Raw genomic sequence first — 16,186 nt, forward strand, 5'->3', positions numbered from 1 at the left:
GTAAGTAGACTCATTTCTAACACAAATGTGTATGCTAACATTGTCAGGCACTGCAATTTACATACAGGCCCTGCTAAGTGTTATTTATGTGATAGAGGATTTAGTGTTTCACTAACATAATTGAAGTGTTACTTTCACTCAGAACATAATCTTTCACAGTACATAAAGACATTCATCTTTAATATGTTTGTATTTCCATCCATTTCAGGTTTTAAACAGGATGTTTTTACAACAATGATTTGCTACTTTATTTTGCAAGTTAGTAGTTTGAACTGCTTGACTAATAGATTCCAAGTGAGTTAAAGGTTCAGTATGTATTCATGAGGATCCAGTTATGAATCGTCACATTCCTCTGCATTATTACTATCTCCATGAACAACCCTTCTGAAATTAATGGAGTTCTGCTTTACTGCTTGCAATAGAGTATAGCAGTATACTTTTAAAAATATTGCTTTAAGCATAGTATTTCTTTTTTTTTCATGGTCTTTTCTTCATTGCTCTCAGTGCCATGACTTACATTTTCTTTTTTTTTTTTTTTCTAATAAAAATAAGCAGTAAATGTTAACACTTAATTGAGCCCTTTTTTTTATTGAAACATGTCAGTTGTCTTGAATTACATATAATGGAGATCGGAGCTTCCAGTAGCTATGGTAGGGAGTAATTTACAGAATAGTTTAAGAGACTTTCTAGAGACTTATATGTTTTTTTGTTCACTTACATGCCAACTATATTAGGCAATTTAACTCTTCGAATTCAACTGTTGTAGAAATTTCTTCCTTGCATATAGTGTCTGTAGGTTTCAGTACCTACTAAAAAGCTTTTTTTTTTTTTTTTGAGTAATTTGTTGTTTTTTTTTTTTAAATCTACTATGACCTTTTTTCTAAATAAGGAAATGTTAATTTTGCTACCTAATATAACTGTCTGTCTATGAAGAGCCTTGTAAGCGTCATATGAGACAGTTGTTTCATCCTATACAAAGTCATCTTGGTTTAAAGCATTTTTTTTTTCTTGGGTACATTTAAAGCTATGTAAATTTAGAATTATCCCTATAATTATCAGGGTTTTCAATGAAATAATTTCTTTTGACAGTTCGGGTTGAGTCACTGGAGTGAAACACAAGTGGGTTTGACTTGCAGTGTTTATTTTCTTCCTTGCTTATTTTGGTCTCTACATTTTTAGAAAATAATTAATTCAACTGTAAATGAATCTGATGTTCTTTCTGGCTGCATGAGGAAGACCATTACAATCATTTAAGTTAATTGATCTGTCTAAACACAGTTATTTTAAAAAATTAGCTTTCATATCATCTAACAGCAATAACAGTTTCTTAACCTTCTCTTCTTTTTAATGCAAAATCTTTTTTTTCATGTATTCAGAGTTTAAAATTTGATCTGTCATTTCTTCTTGCTTTTTACCAGCAACATTACCATTTTAAGTGGTAGAATGCTTTAATAGCAAAGTCCATTACTGTTATTTTTTATTTGATTGCTAGAAAATGCTAAAGATGAGTTCTCAGAAAATTCAACTTACTTAAGGTGCCCCTTAATTATGATTAAGATTGTGAATTTCATCTTTGGTCACTCAATAAAATCTCATCCTCTGGATTTTGTATTAATGTCATCTTTTCTAAAAGATGGCATTTGTTAATTTGTCAAGGATTTTAATTGTTTTTCTCTTTAGAGGGAGGGTTGTAGGAGGTAACCAAGCTGCAATTATGATTGTACACACTGAGCTACATACATTGTATTTTTAGAAATTAAAGATCAAGTAAGAATTGACTTAAATACTTGATCTACCAGTCCTATGTGATACTGTGGATCTTTAAACATATATTAAGTGGCAAGTTCCATCTGGCTCTCCGCACCAGTCCAAAATGAATAATGCAGATTAAAAATTCCTGCATTGTTACGTGTCAGTCTAAACATGTAACTTCCATTAAGTTTAGCCTTGATAATTAAGAAAATAGACAGCTAACAGCGTGTATACAAGAAAGAGATAACAGCTGAAGTTTGGCTGTGTATACATGTTCATTACCTAGCAAGTTGCTACATGGGCAGAACTAATAGGTTTGACGTGTTCCTAGGTCTACAGGAAGTTAAAAGCTCTAGCAGAACCTTTTCTTTTGGTAAAGTATTTACAGGATTTCACTTGTGTCCAGTAAGGTCTGAGTTTTGATTGCGGACCTTCCCGTCTGGAATACTAGCAGCTCCCTCTCTTCTACTTCACTGCTTTTTTTCATGAAAACTCTAGTAATGCAATTATCTTTGAGTCCTCTGTTCTGTCAAATCCATTTGAAATTGTCCAGTAAGTTCAAAAGTAATTAAGAAGGGAGTCACAAATGCACAGAGTGTAATGCTGGACCTTTTTATTATATAGGAAACTATAATGAAAACAAATACACTGAGGCATCCAAAAGTTTTCATTAACCTCATATGTATAATATAATTCAGATTATCTAGATTTATAGACTTTTTATTGGTAAGAAGTGGCTCAATTTGGAAGTACTGTACTCTTAATTTATGGAGAATAAGTATAACCATAATTATAAATTTCTTTATTCAGTCTTTTTTTTTTTTTTTTTTTGCTTACATTTTGTAATATTTATCTCCTACTGACACAGTTTAGAATAGCTGCTGCTATTATAGGACATGAGCCTTTCTAGCCACAGTTGCAGGTGGAACACTCCAAATACCTTGTTTTTCTTGCACCTCTGTCAATGGGACAAAATGAGTGGCTACTCTCTTCTTCTGTGTTGCTGTGGGTTTTTGCGTGTGTATGTGTTATTAGGTATCCTAAAGAGAGGAGCCTGAGAATGTCATTCAAACCTTTGTACTTCAGGGTTTACCTGGGTCAAATTGGCATCTCAAATTTATTAAAAGTGGAGAGGCTCCTTTTCCTGCTCTTTCAGGCTACAAGCATCAACTGCTTACTTTGATTTTTCTCCACCTGAATATGCAGAAGGAAGTCAGTCTTCTTCGGTAAAATGGCAGAGAATTCCAATGGAAAAAAAAGAAATAGAAAACTGTTCAGCTCAGTCGTAATTTGCAGCATACTTTGAGGAAGATGACATAAGAAGCTCTCATAATCATTGTAGATTGCCAAGAGGAGAAGAAAGGTAGAAATCTTGCTGAAGTTCAGTTAAGTCTATTTTTTGGCCCAGTAACTGAGCTATGAGCAGTTCTTCTGTTGCTGATGAAGGGACAAAGGAAATAGCTAGACTGCAAAATACTTCAAATGTTCTTCTCTTTTACTTCCTATCTACCTTTAAGGAATCGGTGACAAGGTAGCACTTTGGTTTCTCCCGTTGTTTTTAGATTGTAGGTGAGACATAACATTTAATTAACAAAGTGTTGACTAAAATTCTGAAAATGAGTTTTGGCAATAGAATTCCAAGCCCTCATACTTCTTGTATTTGCAGTTTTACTTTGTTATTTATTATGTCCTTTTGTTACATTTCTTCAAAAAGAAATTCAGCCCAGAAAGTCTGTGAAACTTACTAAGGCCAAGAAAAAGTTATAAATGTACTTTTGTTACATGCATGCTTTTACCAGTATGCATATACATACATATAAAAATGTATATGTATGCCTGTATGTATATATATACTTGAAACTATATTTGACATGAATCCGTGTGTTGTATCACATCTGCAAACATCCAGAATTCAAGTCATATCCATATTGAGCTTTTTTTTTTTTTTTTCCTGGAAACAAATAGAGTTATTATGGGGGGGCTAAACCTGAATTCCTAATCATACTAATAACTATTTCTTATGGAAAACCAAAGTTTGCAAAGATGATCTTCCTCTGTGATGAAGTTCAGAAGTGGATGTTGTGTTTTTTTTCTTCATTTCTGCATGGTAGGCAAATCAGGACTTGACTATAGCATGCCTAGTACTTAAAAGACACACCTGACTTACAGTTCTGTCTTTGTAGGAGTTTGGAGGAGGCTTATCAAACTAAATGCAAATATCTTCCTTAATATGAAATTTGTGAATATATAATTTACCCAAAGAGCTGTATCTTCTGCTGCTGTTAAGAAATTTGATATTAGTAAATAATAGTCTCATGTTTTAGAAAGTAAGGAAAGCAGTTCTCTGTGAAAACAGTATTTTGGAATTAATTTGTAAGATTTTTAGTTAACATGCTACTCGTATATGACACAGTTGGTACCCACCCTTTTTTTAATAGTTTATACAAAAACACAATTTCAGTATTGTAGAAAGCAGAAAATATGTTAAGAGTGATCAGAATTTTTTACAAAATCAATCTGAATCACTGAGAAACCTGGAAACGTAAAGCTAATGATTTCTGATTCTGCTTACACTATGTAAGGTCCATAATTTCAAATTATATATTTGAATTTCAAAATAGGAAGAAAGAATTACAAGTCAAATTCTGTTATGAGCATATTAGCTGACTTTTTGCAGGAAGTTAGGCATACAAGCAATGTGCTGAAGTGACATTGCTCATAAATTGTTGTTACAAATATTTTTGCTAGATCAGAAGTAGTTAAGGCAAAAATGCTAGGAAATTGAATACTTTTAAGAATATTAAGATTTCAGTACCTTTGACAGATGCAATTTATTTTAGAGAATGGATTAAAATAGTGCAATGAGAACATTTTCTGCAAACAAAGGTTTTTTTTCCCAATTTTAAATCAAAGCAGGCATATTTGTGAACTCTGTTGTTTGTGTTGCATCTCCCCAGTAATAATATCTTTTACATATATGCCTGGGCTGGGAGAAGAACTGAATGTTGTATGTTTAAAGACTTTTGTAGTTTTTCAATTCATCTTAACCATGAATGATCCTTATCTATTGAAAATTTACTATTACAACAACTGCAGAATTCAGAAGTTGCAGTAAGAACATGTAAGAACCCTCTAGCTATATGTTTTTGTTCTGTTTACTTGGATGTCAGGTTTCATTAGTGTTTTTTGGCATATAAACAAGGTCGGCCTGAGGTCAAGCGTAGCTAAGAACCCTGATTTGAGCAAGTAGAGCTAAGGTACTGGACCGTGTGATCCTACTCTTATTACATTTTTTTCTCCAGTTCTTCTTCTTTTTTTTTTTTAATCAAATAGCAGTGTGGCCATGTCTTAAAAGTTTAAAGAAATTGCACCTAAATCTTCTATATTTAATAGTATGAGTTTATACAGTTTTACTGTCTGTAGTTTAATGTGCTTTCTAATTAGGTATGCTGTCACCTATTCTTAAGTGTTTCCTAATCCTTTTGGCAAAAAGTTTGATCTTTATTTAAATTAATTCAATTTAATTCACAATTGCTAAGTTTAGAAGGACATGACAATAACATACAAGACGCCCCATTTGTGATTTCTGCAGGACAGCAGTTTTATGCTTATCTAAATCAATTCAAGCTGAATATGTCTTTAAACCCAAGTTCAAATTTTAGATTTTCTGGCTGTTTTCTAGCTCACTAGAAGTTTCTAGTGTAAGTTATCTTCTTGTATCTAATGACTTACATCAGAAAGATGTATTTTGGCCATAATGTAAAGTTTGCTTTCATTCAGATTGCCTCCCACTACCTGTTTTCAAATACAATACAGGTAAATTGTTGGTAAATTAGAATAAATGTCTTTTTTTTTTTTTTTTTTTTTTTTAGTGTGAATCTTCATGTTTGTATTAAAAATTGAAACTGATAAAATCGGTACATGTTGAAGATGTGTGGGTTCTGCTTTTTATATAATAATCTTATTTGTGGCAGCTCAGTTCACAAAGTCACTCATGGTCTTTTCATTTATTCTTCTGTTTTGAATGGGATAATTAGCCGTATATGAAAGTATATCAGTCTGTATATAATATAAACAAGTTGGGCTTTTTTTCCCATATAATTAAAATTGAGATTATCCTACTAGAAACTTGTTTCTCTCTGTTCCAAAGTGCTTTTGTGAAACAAAGTCATTAGCTAGCATTCTAAATTATTTTTAGTGCAATTTTCTCAGTTTATATATTTAATTATCTGCAGTACCTGAAAAACTGAAATTCCTGATTGTTCAGTAGCTTTTAAAATCCAGCCCAGTGCTGGAGATGTCTTTTAAGTTTCATCCGTGGTTTTTACTTAATGTAGATACCTTTTGCTGAAGCACCAGTGCAGTCTTGCTGACTTTTCAAGGGGGAGAAAATTTGCAGGCTGTTATAACCTGGAATGCTTTTACTCGCATAATGAAGTTTTGACCAGTGCTTAGTAAATTTATGCTCCTGCATCATCAGAACCTTCAGTGCTTTAACTGAAGGAATTAGAAGTAGAAACTGGGAAAATATTTAGGGCAAAAAGAATTGTAGGCTTACTTACCTAACATACTTCTGTTATCTTCTGGCCTTTTTGGTAGCATACTGGCAAAATACTGGTGGCATACTGGTAAAAAAAAACAAAATAAAGGAGGTGATTGAGACTCACAGGAAATGTATTTTCACAGGAAACGTGGAGGTTGTTTTGTTGCATTTTCTACTTTTTATCTATAGAGAATAACTTGAAATAACTGCAATAATTAATGTTAAATAGTGATTACTTTAATTAGCCATCATAATCAAATTTCAGTTTGTCAGTTGTATAAGATCCAGTTGAATGTAAGAATTTTTTTTTACTTACTTGTCAATACCTTTTTTGTTGTTTTGTTTTAGAACATTCCTGATGTAGATGATGAAGGATACAGCATTAAACCAGAAACAACACAGGATATCCTTTTCACTATTACTGTGCTAATTTATTTGATCTTGTAATAATCTTTTGAAGAGGGAGAATACTGATTAAACAGTTAAGCAGAGGAAAATGTCATGGTACTTGTGTTTCAAATTTGCATTCTTGTGTTCACGGTTTCTGCAAACTATGTTGAATTTTGTCTAGCCTTGATTCTGTGTGTGTGTGTAAACGTTAAAATTTAAATCTGATGTATTAGGAATGGTAAGAGTGTTCTTTGTCTAAAGACAGCAAAGATCTGAACAAAAACTTGAAGGTAGCCATGCAGGCCTTTCTCTGTGAAAAGCTTTCAGAGAGTTCATAAAGTAGAACTATCTTACACAGGGTAAACAGTTACTGGTTCTATACCTGCACCCTCTCCACGGTTTTATAACCTCATTAAAAAGATTAGGAATGCCAACAGTCCAGAAATAGAACTTCTGCTTCTTAGTGAAGTCATTCCAGCACACAGAGTTTTTATTGTATGTTAATAGTTGTTGTGTAAGTTGATTAAGTTTTTGCCATGAGTCGTTTTTCATGGAAGCTCATGATTTTTTCTGCTCTTTCTCTGAAGAAAAAGATTTTTTCCTCTTTCTCCCATCAGAAACAGGCTGTGCTCAGGACGTGAGATCTGGCTTGTGATAGGTCTAAGCAATCCCTTAGCAAAATCACTGATTTTTGGGAATGTATTCTGCTTTTCTGGGGAGAGACTAGAAATAAAAAGTAAACTTACACTTGAATTTACCTTAAATAGTACAACATTTTTTTGGTTGAAAGCACCTTAATGTGTGTCAATCCTTCAGAGCTTCTCTGCTCGTATCAACTTTGCAGAATATTCTTCTGCTGACCCCAGGGAAGTTTGCTTTGCTGGTAAAAACAGTCACATTATTTCTTATTTACAAAACCAATATAAAAATGAAAGACTATTATTCAGTTCTGAGGGGAACGTCATTACTTCATGCTTTATGTATAGTTATGAAATGGAGACAGGAGTGAATAACGTTCATTCTTTGTAAATGATTCACCCAGACATTCTTTTCTCCATTATCCTTTCTGTCATGAGGAAATGGAAAAGTCTGTACATCTAGTGGCAAAGCTTAGTGATTTGCAATCCTTGTCAGCTAGGTTATACCACAGCTTCAGAATCTCTTGGCCAGATTCAGGAAGTCATCAGTTTTCTTCTTTTCCTTCCAATAGCATCCAAGGATGGTTATTTATTCTGCATATGGGAACTCTTAAGATGATTTGTTGGCAGTCAGGCTTTGTAAGGCCAGTCTTAAGTGTTGAAAAAACTTTCATGAAGTGACCTTTCATTTCAAGGCATTCACATCTCAACTGATCTTTGCCAGTAACCATTTCATAGACTTCAGTGGTCAGCCTGTGCCACTTTACAAAAGCTGTGTACAACAGCCTGATGGGTAGGAAATGAATCTTGAAACTCAGAAGCTTTCAAAAGAAAGCAGTTTTCTGAAATAAAAAATGACTTGTCTTTAAAATTGTGCTTTCCAGATGTAATCGATTTTTGAGGATGAACAGACTAAGATTTAGATATCTGAATATTGCTTCACCAGATCTCAGGGAATCTGTCAGTTGAATTGGATTTGGAATGCCTTTAGGGTTTAGGGTTTTGACATTTGTCAGGGAATGCTTTGAAGAGATTTTGTTCATATGGCTGTCTTTTTTCAAAGTGAAAATAACAGAAGCAATATATAGATTATGTGTTCTTCACCCAGACAGCAAGATACTTTTTGTGTTAGAGTGCAGGAAGTTTTGCAGTTTGTTTCTTGTAAAAATAAATGCACTTTTAAGAATTAGAATAGACCTTTCAGAGCTTTTACCCAATGGAATTTATATGCATATGAAGAATCATATAAAGAACCACTACTACATATATTTTGCTAGTTTTGAAGGCTGTGTTGTCACTGTGATTCCTTTGTAGGCTGACAGTAGTGTTTCATTTACTGGACAGCCTTCTGTGTAGCTGGCATCTTTTGCAGTGAAACTGTCAGCACCACTCTGCAGAAATGGCAAGTTGTAATGGCTGCTACTCCTGCTTCCTCTGCAGTTATGCTTGGCAGAGGTACCATGGACACTCCATTGTCATTTCCACCTTAACTGAGAAAAACATATCAAAGAGAACCATTTCTATTCATCCAGTGATTCTGACTCTGAAGATGATGAACCCAGGAGGTTCCATATAGAAATAAAACCTGTACAGCCAAATAATAGTTCTCAATACACTATGCCTTCATTGGATGAATTAAAAGTTTCTATAGGGAACATTGCTCTTTCTCCAGCAACATCTGTAAGTAATTTTGTTCTTTGTATTTTTAATGAGAAGAAAAGTCATAAGGAATCTTTACTGTAAATATTCCATTTACTATCCAGAACTTATTCTATATTCAAGTTCTTTTCATTGCAGAGTAAGTTTCCCTTAATGCACTTTGTTGCAATATAAAATAATTCTCCCTTAGATTTTAGCTTTCCTGTAAGTCTTAGGAGTGCTCAGACTTTTAAAACTGATTATATAATGTGGATATGTGTAGTTTGTAAGGTGCAGCTTCACTGTGTGCATTCTGCCTAATCACAGAATGATCCTTCACATCAAGCCATGGTACTACAAATAGTTTTGAATTTATCTAGTACAATACTTAGATCAGAATTATGATGGCTTTGATAACAAGGAAGATACTATATGTAACATTAAAATACTAATGGCGATTTTTCTATTTTTCCCCATGTTTTGAAAGCAGAGACACAGTCCTGTAAGTACAAAATGGCTTTTTATTCATCTTTTTTATTTAAAATCAAATGAGTGTACTATGTGTGAGAGAAAATGTACTATGCTTAAAATAGTACAACAGTGTATTGAGAAAGGCTGAGGAATGATTTATCTGTCAGATGTACAGTGAGATATGAAAACTATTGTATCTTCCTGACCTAGCCTGCAAAGTTGTGTGGTCATACTGCTGACTTTATCAGCTCAGCAGTCTTCTTTCCTGCCTTTTCTTGTTCCATGTTGTGAGTGTGCATTAGTTCTGTCACAGGTCCTGTTCTGGTTTTCTATAAGCTCCAGAATGTTTTACCTGGTGTCTTGAAAGCAAAATATCTCATAGAAAGTAGAGTGGAAATATGAGCCCTAAGACTATTAAGCATTCTGTTTGGAAATTGGTTTAAATTTTTTTTCTTCTTCTTCTGTTTCAGGCACAAATGAATCGAAATTCATCCAGTAAGTGTGACTGTTTAACTTCTAGTCTGTTTATGTTAGTTTTTTGATCTAGCATGAAAATAGATTTTTTTATTGTTTCAGAAATGAACTTACTCAGTATTTTAAGTAGGAAAATATTTATCTTGTCAATTCTGGATACCTTTTTGATATTTTCCTTCAAACAAACTACTCATAGTCAATTCAAAGGACAAAACTAGCTTGTCTGGTCAAAATTTCAAAGCAGCTAGTAACCTCCAAAGATCTTTTCATTTTCTATATACTTAACTGTTCCCTGTGCTGGGAATCAGATGAGACTGTGACTGTGATGAAGAACAAGTCCAAGAGTCAAACGGAGATTACTCTTGTGTGAGCCCTTCTACCATCTTAAGTATTATTCCCAAAGTTGCAAAGTAGTCTGATCTAAAACCAAAAATACAAAACCTGACCAGGAAAGCGGAGTGTGTGAGTCTCAGTCCTCTAGGTTGTTTGGTTTTCTTTGTTAAGTGAGAAAACAAGCCAGAATTGCTGAAGAATAAACTCAATGTAAGCAGTTTAATTTGAGGAAGAGATTTGAAGTGATTTAAAGAAATACTTCCTTCCAAAATGCTTTGCTCTGTATAGTCCCCTTGCTTCAGAAGGTATTTCAGGAGCATCTGAATTTACATTATCTGAAATAATACATTTTCTTAATAATTCGTAATTAGCTTTGAACAGCAATCATAAACATCTACTATATTTTTATAATGAAGCAGAAATATTTATATTTTACCATACCATAGCTTTGGTCTTATTATTTCGTCTTTTGCTTAGGTGAGGAGTTAACAAAATCGAAGCTTTCGGCTCCAACAAATGAGTAAGTTCAACTTCTAAAATTATGTCAAATTAAGTTTGCAGGGTGGAGGTGGGGGAGGGTGAAGATTTGGTCTTATTTTTCTCCAGTACTCAGAAAGTCGTTGAAATTTTCAGATGACTGCTATTTTAAGCATCTCCAGCATTATAAGAATTAAAGAGTAATAATGTAACATTGAAGATTTTTGTTTGCTTGCTTTTCCCTTTCTAATGCGTTTTCTTCTTTGTGATGTCTCAATTGGTATTTAAAATTACGCGATCAAAAATTATTGCTTTTTTTGTTTAGTTTCCATTGCACAGTGTTCCACTGCAAAGTGCTTGAGATCACAAGCCCAGAATTGGGACAGTTTACATATTGCTTATATATTGCTGAAACAAATCAGTTTGTAGATGTACGTCTTGCTGAAAGTGAGAATACATACATATACATACTAGCAAAATGACATATGTCCATACACAAAGTTGCCCAAAAGTAATAAAAGGGTCAATGCATATAGTGTAATTATGTGTAGACTAGTTCTACAATTTGTAAGTGCGTTTACTTTTAGATGCAAAAGCTAATGAATACCACAGATGAACTATCAGTGCTGTAGTTCGACTGTCATGTGTGCCTTTTATTTATATTCCAATTGTAACTCTTACTATAGAAAGGGGAACAGTGACCTTCTGGCATGGGATCCACTGTTTAGCAGTTCGCTCGAATCTTCCTCTTCAGCCTCCTTGGCTTCCTCATCCTCCTCAGGTGAGATATTTGATAGCAGGAAAGTGTTTTCTGCATATTCTTTGGGATATTCTGTGGATATTTTTTTTGTAATTGCATGTGTTTAAATTGCCAAAATGAAAGATATCCCATGTTATGAATAATACGGAAGGTATGATATATCAAGCTTTTAAGCTGGGGAGCAAACGGGAAGGAGGAACACAAGAAACCTTTAGAAAATTCTATCTTGCTTTTGTTTTTTTCTCTCCTTCTCTTCCTTTCCAAAATTGATTATCTGTGCTGAAAGAAAAACATAGTCAAATTTTTTTGCTAATAGGGCTGAAACATAAATGGAGGATATTGCAGCAACTATGAACCAAGCTGAGCATCCATTTTGAACAGGAATGGATTTCTTCTTTACAGAGGAGGCTGCTGAACTATCTAGTACAAAGCCTCCATAACGCTTTGCAGTGAAGAGTCTGTTTTCTGTATGAATTCATTATTCTGTTATGAGATGTGTGGGCAGAACTGGGGGGCAATGGGAGAAAAGGGCAGGACTGAGGCTGCATGGGGCTGAGGGGAAAGTTGTTGCACCACCTGAGAGGAAGTGAATTGTATGTATGTGAGTGAATTATGCTGAAAAAAAGTTGTGTTTTCTCAAAATAATCTGTTTTTTTAGCTATATTATTGCTTTGGTCATAGATCATAGACCTGTAACTGCACACAAATATCTAATTTGTGTTTATTCCCCATACTTTGTGCTTTGGTGTACAGGCACTTCATAGAGGTGCCCCAGCTTGAAATGTTTGTAGAAGGGGTTTGGGGAATCTCTCCATGACAGTGCTTTGTAGATGTTTCCTCGCTTGCATGCAAGCACTGAAGGTGACTCCACTTAAGCCCCATATTGTTGATTTTGTGATTTCTTCCTCTTCTGTTTGCTCCACAACTATCACCAGCTCCCTGTAGGACCACTGGTTACTCTTTCCATACCCCACCATCCCTATGAAGTCAGCTATGCTAGTGGTAAAAATAACGTTAAAATCGAGGTGTATTCAATCTTTCCCAAGCAGATGCTGATGTATATACAAGGATTAATGGTCACAGAACCCCAAACCCTGTTATTGCCACCAGTTTTGCAGTGATTTCCTGGCCTGTTTTATTAGTGCCCTTCTCATGCTCTCACCAGCAAGATTGCATAGAAGACAACCTAAGCCCCATGCTATTGATTACTGCTCCCAGCAGAAATCTGTAGTTAGTGCTGATACTATGAATTAGAGGTATCATGTATACTTCACATGGAAGAATGGAGGGATTAGTAGTTACAGGGTTCAGCGGTCAGCTTTAGCAGTCCTTCCACAGTATCCTAGATTTAGGCTCCCTGCAGGAAGCAAACCTCCCTAGTTGATAGCTTGAGTTGATGGATGCATGCCTTTGTCCTTTTTGACTCCCTGTACGGCAGGGAGTCACCCTTTATATGACCTTCTTTTTCCAGGTAGTCTTCCAGCTGGCATTGTTAAGGAGTAGTACATTGACTGCAAGTAGGCTCGTGTCTTCAGCTGTGAGGGCAGTGAACCTCCTCAATTGTAAGCCTTTAGGAGAGGCAGAAGCTTTCCTTTTAGTGCCTGAAGTCACCAGCTTCTGTCCTTTCCCTCTGATGTTACACAGCCTGCTCATTTCCTCCTGTAACTCCTCCACTTGGTGGCATAGCTTTCAAGACAGCCAAGAACTATCCTGTGGGACAGGTTATGTTCTGTCCTGGTATTAGACAGAGGCCTACATGCTGCCTGAAATGTGGGACTTGGAGGGCCATATCTGCCAACTGAAGCTTGGTTTGTGATTAGTTTATTTTTTGCTACTCATGGGTAGGAGAATAAAGCAGATTAGAAAAAGTTCATACAGTCCCTCCTCAGTGTGCAGAACTGTGGAGAGAACAGCCTCTGGCTCATGAGCAGTGACAGATCATTGGGATCAGTAGCCAGACTTCAGGGGAAGTCTGCACATGGCTTTGCACCTCCTAAAAGTGGCTTATGTGCAAATCCCTACATTTTATTGAAACTGGTGGAATATAGCGCCTTGTGGGCATAAGCCAATCTTAGATATGAAAGTCAATTTCAGATATGAGAAATATCTGAATATCTAGATATTTTGCCTTTGTAATGTTTCTCTGCTAAATAATTATTAAAAGGATTGTTCTAGGAATTAACTAAGCTGTTTACATTAGTTAAATGACCCATGCAATTAAATAGAGAGTTTTCCAAAATGTATGAAAGTAGTAATATATTTGGAATTTTTTTTTTTTTACTGAATTGCAGTATTTTGTATTGTTGTTTAAATTAAGTTAGCTTCTGATGCTCATTACCCTGCAGCTTTTAAAAGTACACAACTTTGATCTGATTCTCTTCTGAAACCTTTAGAAATGAGTGTTTCATTTCCAACTTGAATGTTAATATAGATACTACTGCTGTTGAAAGGTTTTAACAGTTTCAATCCAAAACTTAAATTGCTTAAATATACAATAAATTTTTTGCTCTGTATACGAAGTATGATCTATCACGTCCCATAGATATTTCTGTCTTTTTCCTGTTAAAGCATTTCTTAGAATACTGTTTTGTAATTGTGTTAATCATTGAACACCTAAACCACTCTGGTATTTTTGCAGGCTGTGGTTTATGCAGCATAGAAGTAAACTTTGGTCATCCATGAATAATCCTGTTTTATTAGAATTTAAGCTAGTTTTATTATCTTGAACAAACCCAGCATACATTTTTAGTGATCTACTGATACTTTATAAATGCTTTTTTTATTTATCTTCCCCATTTTTATAAACAGGCATTTTTAAAAATAATCCTGCACATTTCCCCATAGTTTTAGTATGAGATTTACAGTTGCATTTCAAAGGCTTTGAATGATGTTTTCAGAACCTAAGTACATAAAATACATAAAAATGTCAGGAAGAGAAAGCTGTGTTAAGTATCTGTTTATCTGGTCTTAGATCATGTTCTTGTTCATGACAGAAAGAAAACTTTACAGACCTATGCTACTAATGTGTACGTTTAAATTTATTGCTCTCTTTAATTCTTTGTGCCACTCTGCTGTTGCTCTTAGCTTTGCCAATATGCAAAACATTAAAGAGTTGACTAACTGCATTTGCAGCTTCTGTTGTCATCTACTCCAACAGGCAACAGCCAAATGCAGGGAAAACTTGTGGAAAACTCATTTTCTGGCAGGTTGAAGACTCTGGCATGACAGAAAATAAATTGGGGTGGATGGTGCCTCATGCATTCTGTGACTTACTAAAGAAGGGATTGATAGGATCAGAAAAATAAGAAGCAAGTAGCATCTCATGACTTTATTGTCATCATTCATTCACTGAACAGTTATTTATGTTGGGCTTTTCCACTACAGATGTGGGTAAGAGCATAAATGTTTGGAAGGAAAGTAGAAGAGTAGATTTGAGTAAGTTGTTTTGAAAGAAGTTGAAAGGACAGATCTATTGAAAGGAAATAAAAATGGATTAGGACACCAAAAAGGAAAATAAAAGGACAAGAGGAAGTTAAATTTAACATGATATAGAAGTTAGAGACTAACAAAATCACGAGAATTCAGGATTTAAGGGGAAACAAAAAACATAGATTACTTCTTGGCTTGCGTAAGGAATGTAAAGTGACATGTCTGACAGTTTGGACAAAGCCAATGTGATAAATGTTTTTTTTTTTTTTTTTTCTTATGTGTGTAAGTGGTGTGATTTTTAGCCTAATAGAGCAATTATTTTTTATGCTGGCTAATAATAATGCAGAGGATATTGGTATTGAATACACCTTTTAAGTTTGGATTTATATTTTATCATTTCAGTATTCCATCTTGTTTCAATTCTTACCTTTTCCTTCAGCTACTCTAAGAGAGCACAGTAGGAATTCCTCATCTACCAGTAGCTTGCCTGGATGTAGAACATCTCGGTCTTTGCTTGGACTCCAGGCAGATTCTGGGTCTGGAAGCCCATCCTCACCAGACTTCATAATTAGCACTTTGTGCAAATCTGGTGTAGAAGTACCATCAGGGAGTATCAGTACTTTATCCTCTGTTTCATGGTCTCAGAGTCAGTGGATTTCCTTCGCTGATGAACTTTTTACAAGTAGAGAAACAAGCACAGACAAGAAGGAGCAACAAAGATTACATTTTAAAACTGAAAATGCCTGCCTTGCCTCTTCTGCTTTGCTTGGGAATTCTTCCAACTGCTGTGCTTCTGAGGATCAGAGTGACCTTTCAAATAATACTATATGCCATGAACAATTATTCATTGAAGAAACTGGCACTGCTGCAGAAATTTCTTCCACATCATCTTCAGCACATCTGGACTATAGTTTAGTGTCTCCTTGTGTTCGTTCAAACAAGGGTATGGCCAGCATGCATTGTGTACTGCTCTTTGCTAATAACTGACTCCAAAAAGCAAGCTTTGGACTGATTTTTTGTTTCATTATTCTAGCTTACCTTAAAATTAACTTCTTAACTTAGAATGTACTAAATTGCTTGTTAGTGTCAATTTCTTTGAAACTTAGGACACTGAAATAAATATTCAGCTTGACGTAAGAGGAAAAATCAATTTATTTAACTATAAAGGCACTGCTTTTTCTTAGCTATACGCAGCTTAGCTTTTCTGGAAATACACATGTACTTTCCTGGAATGTCAGAGAGCAATGAAGTCTCAAAGATTAAATGCTTGATTTTGCATAA

At 34.7% G+C, this 16,186-nt stretch overlaps 1 protein-coding gene across 5 annotated transcripts in view; it reads left to right on the top strand.

The window, feature by feature from the left end:
* FCHO2 (FCH and mu domain containing endocytic adaptor 2) overlaps positions 1 to 16,186 on the top strand; it is a 93,272-nt gene that overhangs the window by 51,067 nt on the left and 26,019 nt on the right. For 2 of the 5 annotated variants that reach the window (XM_042875188.1, XM_042875192.1), the window contains 7 exons: positions 6,644 to 6,698; positions 8,825 to 9,003; positions 9,449 to 9,463; positions 9,903 to 9,927; positions 10,717 to 10,759; positions 11,403 to 11,497; positions 15,345 to 15,848. In XM_042875188.1, coding sequence (XP_042731122.1) covers positions 6,644 to 6,698; positions 8,825 to 9,003; positions 9,449 to 9,463; positions 9,903 to 9,927; positions 10,717 to 10,759; positions 11,403 to 11,497; positions 15,345 to 15,848 — 916 coding nt within the window. The remainder of the gene's footprint in view (positions 1 to 6,643; positions 6,699 to 8,824; positions 9,004 to 9,448; positions 9,464 to 9,902; positions 9,928 to 10,716; positions 10,760 to 11,402; positions 11,498 to 15,344; positions 15,849 to 16,186) is intronic. The other 3 variants (XM_042875189.1, XM_042875190.1, XM_042875191.1) reach the window with 3 other exon arrangements.

The sequence above is a fragment of the Lagopus leucura genome, unplaced genomic scaffold (genome assembly GCF_019238085.1).
Source record: "Lagopus leucura isolate 7727_CA_CO unplaced genomic scaffold, USGS_WTPT01 Super-Scaffold_100014, whole genome shotgun sequence".
Lineage (NCBI taxonomy): Eukaryota > Metazoa > Chordata > Aves > Galliformes > Phasianidae > Lagopus > Lagopus leucura.